Source organism: Nothobranchius furzeri, chromosome 1 (assembly GCF_043380555.1).
Source record: "Nothobranchius furzeri strain GRZ-AD chromosome 1, NfurGRZ-RIMD1, whole genome shotgun sequence".
NCBI lineage: Eukaryota > Metazoa > Chordata > Actinopteri > Cyprinodontiformes > Nothobranchiidae > Nothobranchius > Nothobranchius furzeri.
This window is the reverse complement of record NC_091741.1, coordinates 63,717,073-63,731,173: the sequence shown is the minus strand read 5'-3', so window position 1 is coordinate 63,731,173 and position 14,101 is coordinate 63,717,073. Positions and strand designations below refer to the sequence as shown.

Below are 14,101 nucleotides of genomic sequence, written 5' to 3'. Positions count from 1 at the left end.
ACACACACACACACACACACACACACACACACACACACACACAAGTCTATCTTGTACAAATGTGACAATTAAATTCTAAGGTGAATACAACACAAGGCTGTGTTTTGCGCATTACTTACAAATAAAACCGTAATGCGTTCGTTTATTTCACCACTGGACACAAATGAAGACATACCAAAACGGAGAAAAAATAACTGTTACATATCTTCTCTTTCCATTTTGTTACAAAACAATACGTTCTTTTATTTGGACATTGTATCTTAAATCAGTAAAACACCTGAAAACACTCATTTTGTTTGAAAAACTGAAAGTTTCTTTAACTTCAGCACCAACTGTGCAACTACATTCAGGATTCTGTAACTATGAACCAAAAACTAAGGCCTTGGTCCGGCTTGTTAAAAGCTTAATATTGAAATCAAAACTGAGCCAGTTGTAGGTTCTGGGGTTCAGAGGTAAAGAGAGAAATTAAAACAAATTGAAATCATCAGATCGGGGATGAAGAGAGAGAAAGCAGGCAGCAGTGAGCCTCAGCTCACAGCTCTACTGCTTTACTCTGCAGCCCAAACTGCTCTCTGATGTCTCTAAAAGAAAAAGTGTGTGTGGTCGGTCAGAGCATCCGATCCTGATGGATGGAGAGGCCGTGGACTCTGTCCCTTTCTGTGAGCTGATAGAAGACACTGGAGCTCCACTCTGCTCCTCTCCTCTCTTCCTTTATTTGCTTTCCAAAAAGCACCACTCCATCATCAGGCTTTGATCTCAGGAGTGGAGGAGTAAAGCTGCTCAGAGTTCTCTGTAGCCAGGTCCTCTGGAGACAAAACACAACAAGACAACAAATTACAAAAGATTACAGCAAAGAGCAGGAAGGCGTAGAGCAAGTTCCAGGAGTGGAGTGCACCAACTGGTCCTAACTTAAGCCAGTCCTGATTATTACACCCAAATCAGATGTATTGACTGGATTTTGAGCAGAGTGAAAAATAAAAAATTTGAAATTAAACCCCTCCATCATCAGATAATGGACAGCTACAGTGTATGAACAAGACAGTCTCATTTACCATGTAGTAGGTTGTGTTATATTGTATGTAGTTCTTTTTAGACTATAATTCATGTTAATTTGATGTTATTTTTATCCATTTAGTTGAAAAATTTACTTTAGGCAATTATTTACTTTTAATGTTATTATATTTAATGACACATTCATAGCAATTTGTTTATTTTTTATATTCAAATTCAACAATACTTTATTAATACCAGAGGGAAATAAATTCAATTGTTTCAGTACAGACAATTCCAAGATCAGATATACATACATATGTACCTAATCCTTTACAGAATAAATTTAACAACTATTTATTCTAACTTTTGTGATAATATAGTAATTTAACAAGTTACATGGTTCAACAATAGTGTCATTACATACATATTTCTCTGCCATAAGAGCATCCCCTTCTCAGCATGAGAATGCTGCATCCAGGAAAATAATAGGTCAACTAAATGGCTCATCTGGATTATTATTTTTATAGAGCTTACACAAAGCTCTAATAAACTATGGAGATATCCCATCTTTCATCAACACTTTACACACAGGGTGTGTTGTCTGAAGTCTGTTGCATATTTGTTGAGGTGTTTTTTTGCAGAGCAAAGCTGCCCTCCTGGTGGGAGGGTAGGTCTGAAGTGCCTTTTTTCCCCTCCACCTGAACCAATCCTCATGTAACCCTCTTATCTCTATTAAGGTAGCGCGACTCGGGTTGCGAATGACCACAGTCACCAATTCTTGTCATGTGTCTTGCCCATGTATGTCTGATCTCTGAATTGTGTGTACTGAAACTCTAATTCCCCTCTGGGATTAATAAAGTATTTATTGATTGATTGATTGATTGATTGACTGATTAACAAATTCAGCGGCTGCATACTCTGTGCCAGGTTAGCTTCTCCATTTGCACATGAAGGCTGTGACATGTTTACACGCTGATAAAATAACTCTAGGCTAGCTTCCACTGGGCCCTCACTAGGCGTAAGTTAGACTTGGGCATAGCGGCTGCAGCGCTGGGCGTAACTTTCTATTCTACGTGGGATTTAAGGTTACAACCGCGCATACGACCTGCTGGTGCACTCGGCTGCTGGTGTTTCTTCTTGAGCTATCATCAGGAAAACAATCAGTGACTGAATAAGTTCAGATTGTTTTCCCTCAGCCTAATGATTGGTCAACTGATGCTAGGAGGCAGAAAATCCAGGTTCTCAACCTGAGCTAGTTCACAACAAGGTGGAATTACTCCTGTCCAAATATCAACAAGGCAATGGACCATGTTTGTCCTTGGGGGCCCCACGGTCATTTTAGCCAACAAAGAGCTACTGACGTTTGTGTTCTCAAACACATCCCAGGATGCACAGTGTTGAGGGCATGCCCCCACAATGCGGGACAGAAATTGAGGCCAATGCGGAAGTGACAAAAATTGCAGTTCCACCCTCATCCGCCGGGGGCTGGTGTCAGAAGCGAGCAAATCCTCATCGACTCCCATGTTAAAAATACCAATTTCACAGCAGAAATAGAGGTGTGAATCTTCACTTGTCTCCCGATTCGATTACGATTATTGGGTCAACGATTCAATTCGATATCCCGATGCATCACGATTATTTCATTTTGATTTGTTTTCATCGATAAATAGAAGATGTCAGATAATTGCTTTTTATTTTATTTTTTTTTATCAAAAACGTAATTGACACAACCTGCCATCCCTCAAAAGCTCTCCATTCACAACAGGTTAGGACAAAACATTTAAACATTTAAGAAGGTTTAACAAAGTAAAACAATCTGTTTCCTCGTTCAACACCACGCCTCAGGCTGAGAAAACACGCTTTGCAAAATCTAAAAAAGTACTGAAAACCTACAGGACACATAATGTAATAATAAAATACATAATGGGTTCAGATATGAGTGTTTAATGTCTCTGAGCAGCTTTAGAGTCAGATATTTATGATGCAGTTCAAGGGTGTCAGAATGAAATGTTTGACTTACCGTAGTTTGTTATTATATTTGAACCCAGTGGTTCATTTCTGAAATGTTGGAGAATGAATCAAGTTCTGTTTGATGCAGAAAATAATAAAACATAAAACAAATTCTACACTCCCAATAATATTTAAGATGTGTGTTTTATTCTTTCTGATAATAACACCATCAGAAGGCTGTGGGCTGGATTAGGATTAAATTACCCAGCTGATGGATCTCCTTCACTAACCAGCTAACTACAAACCTTTCCACTAACCTGTCCTGTGTAACCTTCACCATGTAACCCTCATGTCCATGCTGTCTCTGGAGGAGCAGATAGGAGACAAGACCTCCTGTAACCTAAAATGAACCAAAGCTTCCTCCCAGCTTCTCTTTAAGATGAATTTAACACCAGTTTATCATCATGAAACAAAATAATAAAGTGGAACAAGAACTTCGATCTTCTATTTCTCTCTCCTTTTAACTTCTGTGTCCCTAAATAAGAGACAGACGATCACGCTGCAGCTGCCGTCATTGACCCCGCCCCCTCCCCAAGACCGGATCTGCCCAGCATCACAACACTTGGTCTGAGCGCTTCCAAGAGAAATAATAATTAAATTATGAAAATAATAACGCGTGTTTGGAGCATCGGTTTGGAGGAGCGTCCTCCGATCCGCTCTCTTGTGTGAGCAGACAGCCTCTCTCTCTCAGTTGCTGTGCGAGCGAGCAGAGCGCGCCGCATGACAACCTGCTCAATTAATATAATTCACGGCCCAAATCCAACAGAACCGGTTGGGCTGATCGGTTCCGGTTCGATCTCAGGTTACAAATCAAGCGATCAGCGCTGCAGTACCACATTAAGGCGGAAACACTTGGTAAATGTGGAGGACACTCACTGACAGATTTGGATGCAGCGCTGGTGCCGCCATTAAAAAAAAAAAAAAAACTACATTCCACTATAATCGATTATGGCGTACTCTTCTACGATGCAGAATCGTTTATGTCCGCATCCTGATGCATCGATTATTTGATTATTTTCCTCAGCTCTAGAAATAAACATGTTTACAGCCTGGTACCAAAACATGTTTTTGGTTTAAATGATCTAGTTTACACTCATGACAATTCTGAGGGGGGTGATTTTTTTTCTCACTCTTCTGTTTAAGTGTATTAAAAGCCTAAAATTCTGTATAATTAATTACCATCAGACCCACATGACCGCAGAGTTAGCTCCGGGGAAATGCCTCGGTCTGAGCCTCGGCCTAGCCTGAAAACTGTTCGGCCATTTTCAGTCTCTCAACTTAGACCATTAGTTGTAGCATTTGTGTATTCTTTTTTGGATATTATTTGTGCAATTGTTGGACAAAATGACTTGCTGTGGCATTAATTGCACTAATAGAGCGTCCAAGGAGTCTCCACTTCATTTTTTTCGGTAAGTAAAATTATATTTATGTATTTTAGGTCACTGCCGAGCTGAGCTTAGATTTTAACATGTACTGTTTAACCATGAAATTTAAATGTAATAGGATGAAACCCAGCGCATTTAACATAATGCTGCACTTTAGAAAATGGGTTGAAATGTAACATGGTGGAGCTGGGTTCCGACTATCGGCTTGTGGAGCTCTTGAGAGACCTCTGTTTTCCATCCGTTTCTCCCTTCCCCGCAGCTCGGCGCATCTCTGTCTGATCGCGGCTTCTGTCTGCTGCGTAGGCTGTCGGCTTGTGGAGCTCTGGGATGGAAACCTTTCCACCCAGTTCTCCCCAGCGGCAGCTCTGCGCATCTCAGATTGCAGTGGAGCTTGTCTGCTGCGCGGCTGCCGGCTTGTGAAGCTCTCGGAGACCTCTGTGTTCCACCCGGTTTTACCCAGCGGTCAGCCCAGCGTATCTCTGACTCAGAAGCTCTGGTGTTGTGCACAGTTAACTCCGGTTGTAGCTAGGTTGCTACCTCCGTTAGCTTAGCTCCCACCTTCGCGTTAGCTTTGGGTTAGCTTCAGGTTAGCTTCAGGTTAGCTTGTAGCTAGTTCGACCAGGTGTCGTCAGTTGATCCCAGCCTTACAGCCCCACCCTCAGCTCCACCTCTCTTCCCTTTTGTGGAATTGTCTGGGCTTGACGGAACCTGTGACACGGTCAAAATGGCGGTGGTGGCCACCTCCCATTTCCCCTCAAAAACGTGTTACTGGAGCCAATAGAAATGAATTGTCCAGTATATATGTCGATGGTTGAGGCTCAGACCTGCTGGTTGGGCCAGATCAAGATCAGTCACACTGTAAACAAACAGCTCTGGAATTTGTTTTCAGAACAGAGTGCATCCTCCAAAGGGTCTAGGTCCAGCATGTCCTTAGTGGAGCCAGATTTTGTGTGGCTCCCACTTGCATTTGTAGAATGTTGAATTTTATTTTTACAGTAGGCTGTTGATGTAGGTCAACACTTTCTAATATTTTTATGTTCACAATATTAACAACATGCCTATTTTCATGCTTTTGTGGCCCCTTGTGACTTATAACTTGAAAAATCTTGGCCCTCCATCTTTAAAAGTTTGGAAACCTCTGGTCTGGGTTGTTCTGGTCTAAATCCTAAAGTGATTCCCAAGTACAGACCTGAACAAATAAGCAGCACCAAAGGTGAAAACAGCCATGAACTCCAAATCTACTCTAGAGCAGGTTCTCTTAACACAAGCAGGTTAACCACAATAAACCATCTTATTTAGACAAACTCCATGCATGTTTGTGCTGTGTTCTTTTTCTATTTGCTTCTCAAACTGGTTGAAAGTGAAACGTTCTCACGAGACAAGTGTAAACAGAAACAAAGAGGGACTTACCAGGAAGAACACACTTCCACAGCCCGTAGGTTTTCCCCACCGCTGTCTGCCACAGGCGGAGCGTGCCATCCTCCGAGCCGCTGGCGTACAGCTCTCCATCAGGACTGAAGCGTACACAGTGCACAGGTCCAAAGTGACCTTTATAGGATTCTGTAGGACAGGAGGACAATGGATCAACCTTACACTAATATCACTGAGATAAGACTTAAGATCACACGATTTAGACAAATGAACAGTACAGACAGAAATAAGCCTAAAAATAAGGGTAAATGTACTGGAAGCATTTGAAGGAATTTTATATCAAAACTTTTGCACTGGTTTAACTTGTACTTCAAACGTTTTACTTAAAAACAGCAGCATGATAATTTGACCTGTTAGTACACTTAAGAGAAAAGGTTCTTCTGAGCTACTACATCAATCAATTTCCCTCTGGGATTAATAAAGTATTTTTGAATTGAATTGAATTTAATTGAATTCTGGCAAAAAAAGGACAGGCTTCTCCTCACCCAACTCCTCCTTAGTGCTGTAGTCAAACTTGTAGAGTTTGAAGTCTTCACCACCAGCAACAAAGAAGTCCTTCTCTGGATGGAGGGAGGCGGAGTTGATGGGAGCCGGGGCCTCCACGGTCTTGATCAGTTCCAGGCTTTACAACAAGTAAACAACCAGTCAGAAATGATGACAAGAAGACTAACAAGTTAATTATGTTTAAAAAAAAACTAAAAAAAACAACCAGTTATTTAAACAGAACCCTGCGCAGCAGAGGCATGTTAGCTATGTTAGCTGAACGTGAGGTTAGTATGGTATTCTGAGGTGTGGAAACAGAAGATCAAAGACTTATTAGAGACATATTTTTACAGTAATTTGACCCTTCAGAGAATTCTTAACATTTCTCTGATGTTGGTGGTAAATACTGATGTGTTCGCAGTTAAAAGATCCTTTTTTAAAAGACATAGTCATGGATGTTTAGTTTCCATTGTGTGCGTGTATTTAGTGTTTCACAGTAGAGGTCGACCAATGTGGGTTTCTCTATTGCCATTACCGATATGTAGAGGTCATGGTCAGTCGACGGCCGATATCTAGACACTTCCCACCTTATTTTCATGCTAAAATGTCACCAATAACATCAGTTAATGCATAAAATTTCTGCAGCTGAATCAGTTCTTGAACACTGAATTTAACCAACTGTTAAATCTTGAATTTGTGCACCACTCAGTGTTAAAATCAGACATCTAACTAAAGTTAAACAAATCAATTACCTGGCCAAGTATTAAATATTCAAACTGGTGAATAAAAAAAAGTTGAGATGAAAATACTTTTTTTAATGCCACCTGTTACAGACAGACATCTTTAGCTTGCTGTCCACCTTATGTGCACGCTGACAGCGAGCAGCACTGAGCAGCGTCCAGTAGAATGCTCAGATGTTCTGATGTTCTTTTTCTTCCGGTTCTCGGAGGGTGCAGACGCTTTTTTCCTCCTCTCCTCCATATCTTATCCTCAAGGCCCTTTGTCTCTGTGTGCACGGCTGCTTCTGCATTTTTTCTGGAAACTGAAATCACTAAAATGGACCTCGTCACTTGGTCTCTCAACGCGATTGATAAAGTTTGTTCAACGATGAGAACGGGAGAAGGGGCTCCCGGATGCCCCTCCAGGACAGACCCAGTTGGACACGTCATGGACTCCTGGAAACAGTGGAACTTGATTTGTTTATCTCAGCTGTCTGTGGAGGACTCTGATACGTGTGGATATTCGTGGTGTTGGTGTCAGGTTTCCTGCTCATTGGCCTTGGAGGCTACCTGGCTTACCGGAAAATTAACGAGCTGTCGAGGAATACTGGCCTGCTCCCGGAGCTTAGAGATGGTTTGCACCACGCTGTGAATTCATAGACTCACATAATTGTCGAGATGAATCACAAGCTTGGAACTTTGGCCGAGATTCATTCATTGGCACAAAAGATGGATGCCATCAAGGATAGAGTGGACAAATCAGCACGGATTGGGATAGATTAATGTCCATTATTGGGATTTTGAGAGGTTGAGGACCAACAAACTGTAAGACAGAGAGAGAGAGAGGAAATTCTCTCTGTCTGGCCCCAAAACAATTTCTAATCGGAATATGGTGCCCTTGAGCCTGCAAGGCTCCAACGAAAACTCCCCCCTCAGAAGATATGTGGAATGTGCCGTCGCTATGACAACTCAACTCTGTCTCCTATCCCAGCCTGGGCGGGACTGCGGGAAGGCCGTCGAATCGTTCCAGGGTCACTGCGACCCTCCAACCCTCAATGCTCCTCCCCCTGTTCACACTGAGGTGACATGCGCTGCTTGTAGTGGCTGCAGGAACTGAAGTGTGGATAGTCCCAAACCCACCACCCCACCTAGTGGACTTATGCTGTGTGATGTCTGAAGTCTGTTGCATTTCTGTCTGAGGTGTTTTTTTTTGCAGAGCAAAGCTGCCCTCCCGGTGGAGTGTAGGTCTGAAGTGCCTTTTTTCCCTCCACCTGAACCAATCCTCATGTAACCCTCTGATCTCTATTAAGGTAGCGTGACTCAGGGTTGCGAATGACCAGTCACCAATTCTTGTCATGTGTCTTGCCCATGCATGTCTGATCTCTGAATTGTGTGTACTGAAACTCTAATTTCCCTCTGGGATTAATAAAGTATCTTTGAATTGATGGGAATCTTTTCTTAATCGATTTAGCTACCTCGGCAATGTGCTTAATGATTAAAATGTCAGTGCATCTGCACGTGTCCTTCAAAGCGACCAACAGCCTTGAGGTTTCTCCATTAAAATAAACTGTCAAATATGGGAAATATCCGGTCAATGTGAACGCTGCCATTTAACTGTTTTGCCTTATTGCGACGATTGTTGCAAAGAGAAACAAATAAACTTGATTAACACCAGAGTCTTGTGCACTGTGCCGTTACCTCCTTCACTGTAAGTGAGGGGAAAAAAACCGAATTGATCAGATCCTTTTCAACATTGTTTAATATAAAGTTTCGTTCAGTACAAAGTTTAATTACAACAATCCAAAGGGACAGAGCCTGGATTTGTATTCTGAGCAGTTTAAACATGTTTTAAAAGGAGACATGTTTGACCTGCTTAGGCCCGATAGGCACGCCCACAATGCCACGGCCGCTGTGGCTCCCAGTGTTTTCTTTATTGTGGGAAACAAGTAATAATGGCTCTTTGATTGGAAAAGGTTGCCGACCCCTGATCTACTCAAAAGACCAAGATTCCTTGTGAATAGAACATGCGCAGAGCGCACCTTTTGAAAGGGTTATCCCGATATGAGTTTACATGACCTGATATTTGGGTTAGAAAAGGGTTACCTCAGGGGTAATAACCTGGCTTTTGTAAGACCTTTGTCACCACCCTCTCCTTATTCTGCTCTAATTTTGCCTTTCCCGCGATCCACTGATTTACCTCTTTCCTATTGATTTTCTCTCTCTCCCTTTTCTTACATTTCTTTTTTTAATCACAATTTTTTTTCTCATTTTAAACATTTTTTGAATCATTTTTTAAAATATTTTTTATACTTAACACTTAAATTTTTTGTGTGTTTTTGTGAAGCTTTTCACGATTTTTATCTTGAGAGGCACTGTATAACAGATTGTTTTCTTACTTTCTTTCTAAATTGGCTTTACTAAGAAGGTATATTGCTTGATGCTGATGTATTACAAATGGTAAATATTGACCCAATACATCAGTCAACCTCTATCTGACTGCATACCTCAAAGCATTGTAAAAAGCTATCGTCTTCCCATAGGTGATCACGAGCAACTCCCCATCAGCCATGTACTCCATGCTGCTCACAGACGTCTCAAAGGTCAGCATCTTCACCTCCTGCATGGAGCTCCTGTCCCACAGCCTGGGCACACACACAGAGTTTATATGATCCAAACTGTCAGAAGGTCAACATGAACAACTGCCACCAAAGCGGGACAAAGAAATCAGATTTCTACAAAGCATCCAGGAGAAAAACTAACCGAATGGTTTTGTCGTCAGCAGCAGAAAGGATCTGCTTGTCATTGTTACACCACAGAGCTTTCTTTATGGCTGCACTGTGACCTGCAATCTCCTGTGAAGCTGGAACAAACACACAAGTGTTAAAGGAAAAAGTGTTGGCTCACATCTAGTATTCTTTTGGTGTGCGTGTGTGTGTGTGACTGAGTGGGTGGGTAAGTAACTCCACTAATGTTTATGATTAGTGTAAACCATATTTCTTTAATTAAAACCCATAGTAACTCTAAACACAGCAATCTGATGTCTATGACCTGTTCAGAAGTGTTTGGCCCCGCCTTCTAGCCAGCAGTGTGTAGCCTTACGTGCTTCAGGTTGGCTGAGGTCATAAATACGCAGCAGCTTGTCATTTCCTGCTGTTAGCAAACAGTTGCTGTCCTGTGGAATAGAAAAAGAAACCCACAAGTGTTTTATTTTGTAAGGATGTGAACAATGATTAGCTGAGGAGATGTGTTTAATCAATCATCAGATTAATCCATGTGTTGAACAAATTATTCACTTGGTAACTAAAAATAGGTGTGAGCCCTGGAGGCTCCCACTTTTTGATCTTGGTGTTGGTGTACAAAGGCATCTGTGAAAAAAATGAGCAGTAAAATACCTGAATTAACATATGAAGGATGCTGATGCTAAGCAAAACTGACCTGAGTGAAGTTGACAGACTTCACAATGTGCTTGTGTGCCAGTGAGAGGACCTCGTCTCCACTTACGGCATCCCACACCTTCCTGGAAAGCAAAATGTTCACCATTATAGATTTATAGTAGCCTGGCAAGCCATCCTATATGCACAATTATTTTGCTTCGACAAATGACTGTCTTCTAGATTCTAGGCTAGATGTATAGTAGTTTATCGAATAAATGAAACTAAACATTTAATAGAAAACACGTAACAGAAACAAAGAAAGGTTGGTTTTCTTTTTTTTTAAAACACATGCAAAACAGATCGTTTTTCTTCACCAGGACTTTGAGGATGCTGCTGGTGGGAATTTTAGCATGATTTAAACACGTTTTTTTTTTTTCCTGAAATGTTAAAATTAAGAGTTACTCTGAAAACAAGATCATTTTTATGACACAAGGTGAGATCTTGCATGGAGCCCAAGGTTGAGGGAGATTGTGAGTGATCTTGTATTTTTTTTTTCATTTTGTAACAGTTGATCTTCTTTCACCTAGGTGCACCACTTGCACCAAGTGACTTGCTGTATTTTTCTGTTTTGAGGTTTCTAAGATAACACATAAAGAACAAGAAAAAAGTTAAGAAGCTATGATTTGTCTGGTAAATGGGATAGTGAAATTCTTTTTCAGTGGTTCAGTTTACTTCCTTTTTGAAATATGTATGTCCAACAATCTCAATGAGTCCAAACGCACATTTGCAGAGTGTGTGAGTGAAGGGGAGTAGAAAGAGAATATATTATTAATAAAAGACAACTTGTTTTTACAGCTAAACGTTTTAAGAGTGTTAAAAACAAGAAAAAAGTGCATTTTCCAACAAAATTCAAATCATGCATCTCTACATCGAGAGCTGAACCCCACTCACGCTGTGAAGTCTGCAGCAGCTGTGGCTGCCTTGGTGGCGTCTGTATTCAGAGTGGCTCCCCAAACCGCACCTTTGTGACCCAGAAACGTTCCGATCCAGTCCCCTGTGTCTCCCTGGCGCAACATGGGCTTGCCATCTAACAAAAGGAAGAAGGGGATGGTGATGTACTTGTTAAAACTCCCATGAAAAGATCATTAATATGAACTTTCTCAAGACATTGAGTGGCTTTCAAGCAGCTGGTGTAAAATGTTAAAAATCAGTTTTGTATTAATCTGAGCTGAGAAACTGGGTGTTTCTCAAGGTCAAGGAACCTCGCCTTGATGCCTTGGTCCCAGCCCAGTTGCCTAAGAGATACGTCATCAGGAACCGCCAAGACGTGTTCCAATGTTCATGTGCTACAGAGGCGTCTGTCCTTCGTTTGTCCGCCGTTTAGCTAACTGACTGAGAATACATGGGAGGTGTCTTGTTGCCTTCTCTGACTGAAACATTTCTCAGAATACACCACAGTATTTTCAAATGAATGGCGGATCAGGAGCCGGCAGCTACTTCAGGGGCAAATTTCCAGTTTAAATGCAAGTCAACTAATTGTAGCTATCAGGCTGATATCTGAAATATTTTTTTAGATTCAAAGCAATTATCTATGGTTGGTCAGTTGCTTTGCAGTTGCAGATTCGGTGGCAAGCGGGTAGTAACTTGCTTACATATTTAATTTAACCAATATATACATAATTTAAAAAAGTTAAAGGCTAGTTATACATATATATAAATCTAACTTTACCTCACATGTCACATGACGTGATGGCGGGTCACGTGAGATAAGTCTGTTCCATGTAACCGTTTTCTTTAATCCTTGCAGGACAGTGTCCTCTTAAGCACTGAGAAACAGCCACTGCCTTAAATTATATAGAATGTGTAAAGAGGACCAAACTCAACAAATGTTAAAGCTGCTAGCAGAGGCTTATTAGGGGCACCATGGTAACCATCAGTAGCTTATTACTTTCGCCATGGTATTCACCTTCCCGTTTCCCTCACTCCCTGACAGAACACTTGGTGAGGGTCATATGGCTATTCTGACAGAAAGGGAAGCCTAAGACGAATGGTGATGATTTTACTGTTTTTTTTTTTTTTTTTTTGTAATGGAAGAGAATTTTTCAGGTAAAAATTATCTCCACTTTTTGCTTGGAAACAAGTAGGTGAACACAGAGGAAAACTCCTACACGATGACAAATTTGTATTTATATAAAGTTGTGAAAGAAATGTGATTCTTCAAAGAATGAAACCAGATCGTGAACTGAACACATCTGAGGTGATTCAAGTAATGCAGATAGGATTTTCATAAAAAAAGACATCTGAAATAAATCGTTACAAAGTTTCTTTTGAGGCGCAGGTAAGTCAGGGACCAAAGTGAGAGAAGTCTGTGTGAGTGAGACAGGTAAATGAAGATCCTGAGCAGGGCAGCACCTTGGATTTGGACGGCTTGAGGACTCACCTTTGCAGGCGCTGATGAGGAAGTAGCCAAAAGGAGTGATTCCACTGAAAGCCAGGTCCACCACAGGCCGGGTGTGACCGGAGCAGGTGAGAGGGGTCTGTCTCATCGCCATGCTCCTCCAGCTGGACAGAGGACAGAAGACCGAAAGAGGAAGAGTTAGCTGGTCGCTAACGGCTGGCTTACAAGCTAGGTCGGCTAACCAGTAGCCGAGGAATACGAAACGTCTAATTGGCGCGTTGTTATCAAAGCTGTAACGTCCTGCCGTTGTCTGTTAATTAATCTTTTAACAGCCGAGAATTCAAAGTTATTCTGACCAAATGTCGGCTCTCCCCCAGCAAAAGAATGGCTGTCGTGCTAATAGCTACAACATTGCAACTAACTAGCAACGTGCACTGCAGCGTCACAGTGACAGTGTAGTAAAAGAGTTGACGTAACGTAAGCGTGCGGTGCGACCCGTCGCCGCCATATTGTCAGAGTCATTTGGTAAAGCGCACACAGCTGAAAGCTGAGTCTGATTAAAAGTTCTCGACAGAGATACAACATTCCCGTTCTTCTGGCGAACATATATGACTGTGCGAAGGAGTGGGAGCTGTTTGAGCTGTAGTCTGGAAAACTGGGATTTAAAATTGGAATATTGCAGGAATGAATTGTGCTGCTTTGGAATGAAATAAAGTGGCAGGAAAAATAAAGTTTAGACACAGCAGTATTAGAATATGCATTAATGTAGTCAGTAATAATAATAATAATAATAATAATAATTATTATTATTATTATTATTATTATTAGTTCTCAAAATACATATATCATATTTTCCCGGTATTATAAACAGTCTGATCAGTTTTTCATATTCCCCATTTCATTTTTTTTCTACAGTAGGACTAGCCTGGCCTGCCAGACTCTGTGCAGAATTAAACAGAGGAGGAGTATGGCAGGCCAGGCTACAGTAGAAAACCATGAAGTCAGAGACCCATAATAAGCTTGTTGGATCCAGATTTTACACTTTAAATACAAAATAACCCAGTCTGGTTCTAATCCACCTACTACATTATATCAGGTATTTATTCAGTCTGCTGTTTATGTCTCAAAAACTTTAATTTCAAGGATCAGTGTATGTGACAGTGTGAGTGTCCTGTCACAGTGTCACGATTGATCATGTGCCCTGGCTACTTGACATAGGGGATGTCCTTTTGGCTGACTGGTATGAGTGCGTGACTCTCACCCAGGAGCCTGGGGATCAAATCCCGCCCGGGCCCTCATTTCTCCACC

At 41.4% G+C, this 14,101-nt stretch overlaps 1 protein-coding gene across 2 annotated transcripts; it reads right to left on the bottom strand.

Moving 5' to 3' along the window:
- Positions 1 to 98: 98 nt before the first annotated feature.
- On the bottom strand, positions 99 to 13,242 carry strap (serine/threonine kinase receptor associated protein). 2 transcript variants are annotated; one of them, XM_070549819.1, is made up of 10 exons: positions 13,150 to 13,234; positions 12,836 to 12,957; positions 11,347 to 11,482; positions 10,457 to 10,538; positions 10,121 to 10,193; positions 9,782 to 9,881; positions 9,526 to 9,663; positions 6,305 to 6,441; positions 5,799 to 5,948; positions 99 to 805 (listed from the first exon to the last, which is right to left on the bottom strand). In XM_070549819.1, exons 2-10 carry the CDS (start codon positions 12,945 to 12,947, stop codon positions 744 to 746), a joined length of 990 nt encoding a protein of 329 aa, XP_070405920.1. In that variant the 5' UTR covers positions 12,948 to 12,957; positions 13,150 to 13,234; the 3' UTR covers positions 99 to 743. The 2 variants fall into 2 exon arrangements, with proteins under 2 accessions (XP_070405920.1, XP_070405918.1); XM_070549817.1 differs by having other exon boundaries at positions 12,836 to 13,242.
- Between the last annotated feature and the right edge of the window lie 859 nt (positions 13,243 to 14,101).

Bases quoted from the DNA above. Each gene is read 5' to 3' on its own strand.
- strap (XM_070549817.1), bottom strand. From the start codon at position 12,947: ATGGCGATGAGACAGACCCCTCTCACCTGCTCCGGTCACACCCGGCCT. The intron at 9,664-9,781 runs GTTAGTTTTTCT...GTGTGTGCCCAG, and splicing joins GCTGACGACAAAACCATTCG to GCTGTGGGACAGGAGCTCCA. The intron at 5,949-6,304 runs GTGAGGAGAAGC...CCTGTCCTACAG, and splicing joins CAGCACTAAGGAGGAGTTGG to AATCCTATAAAGGTCACTTT.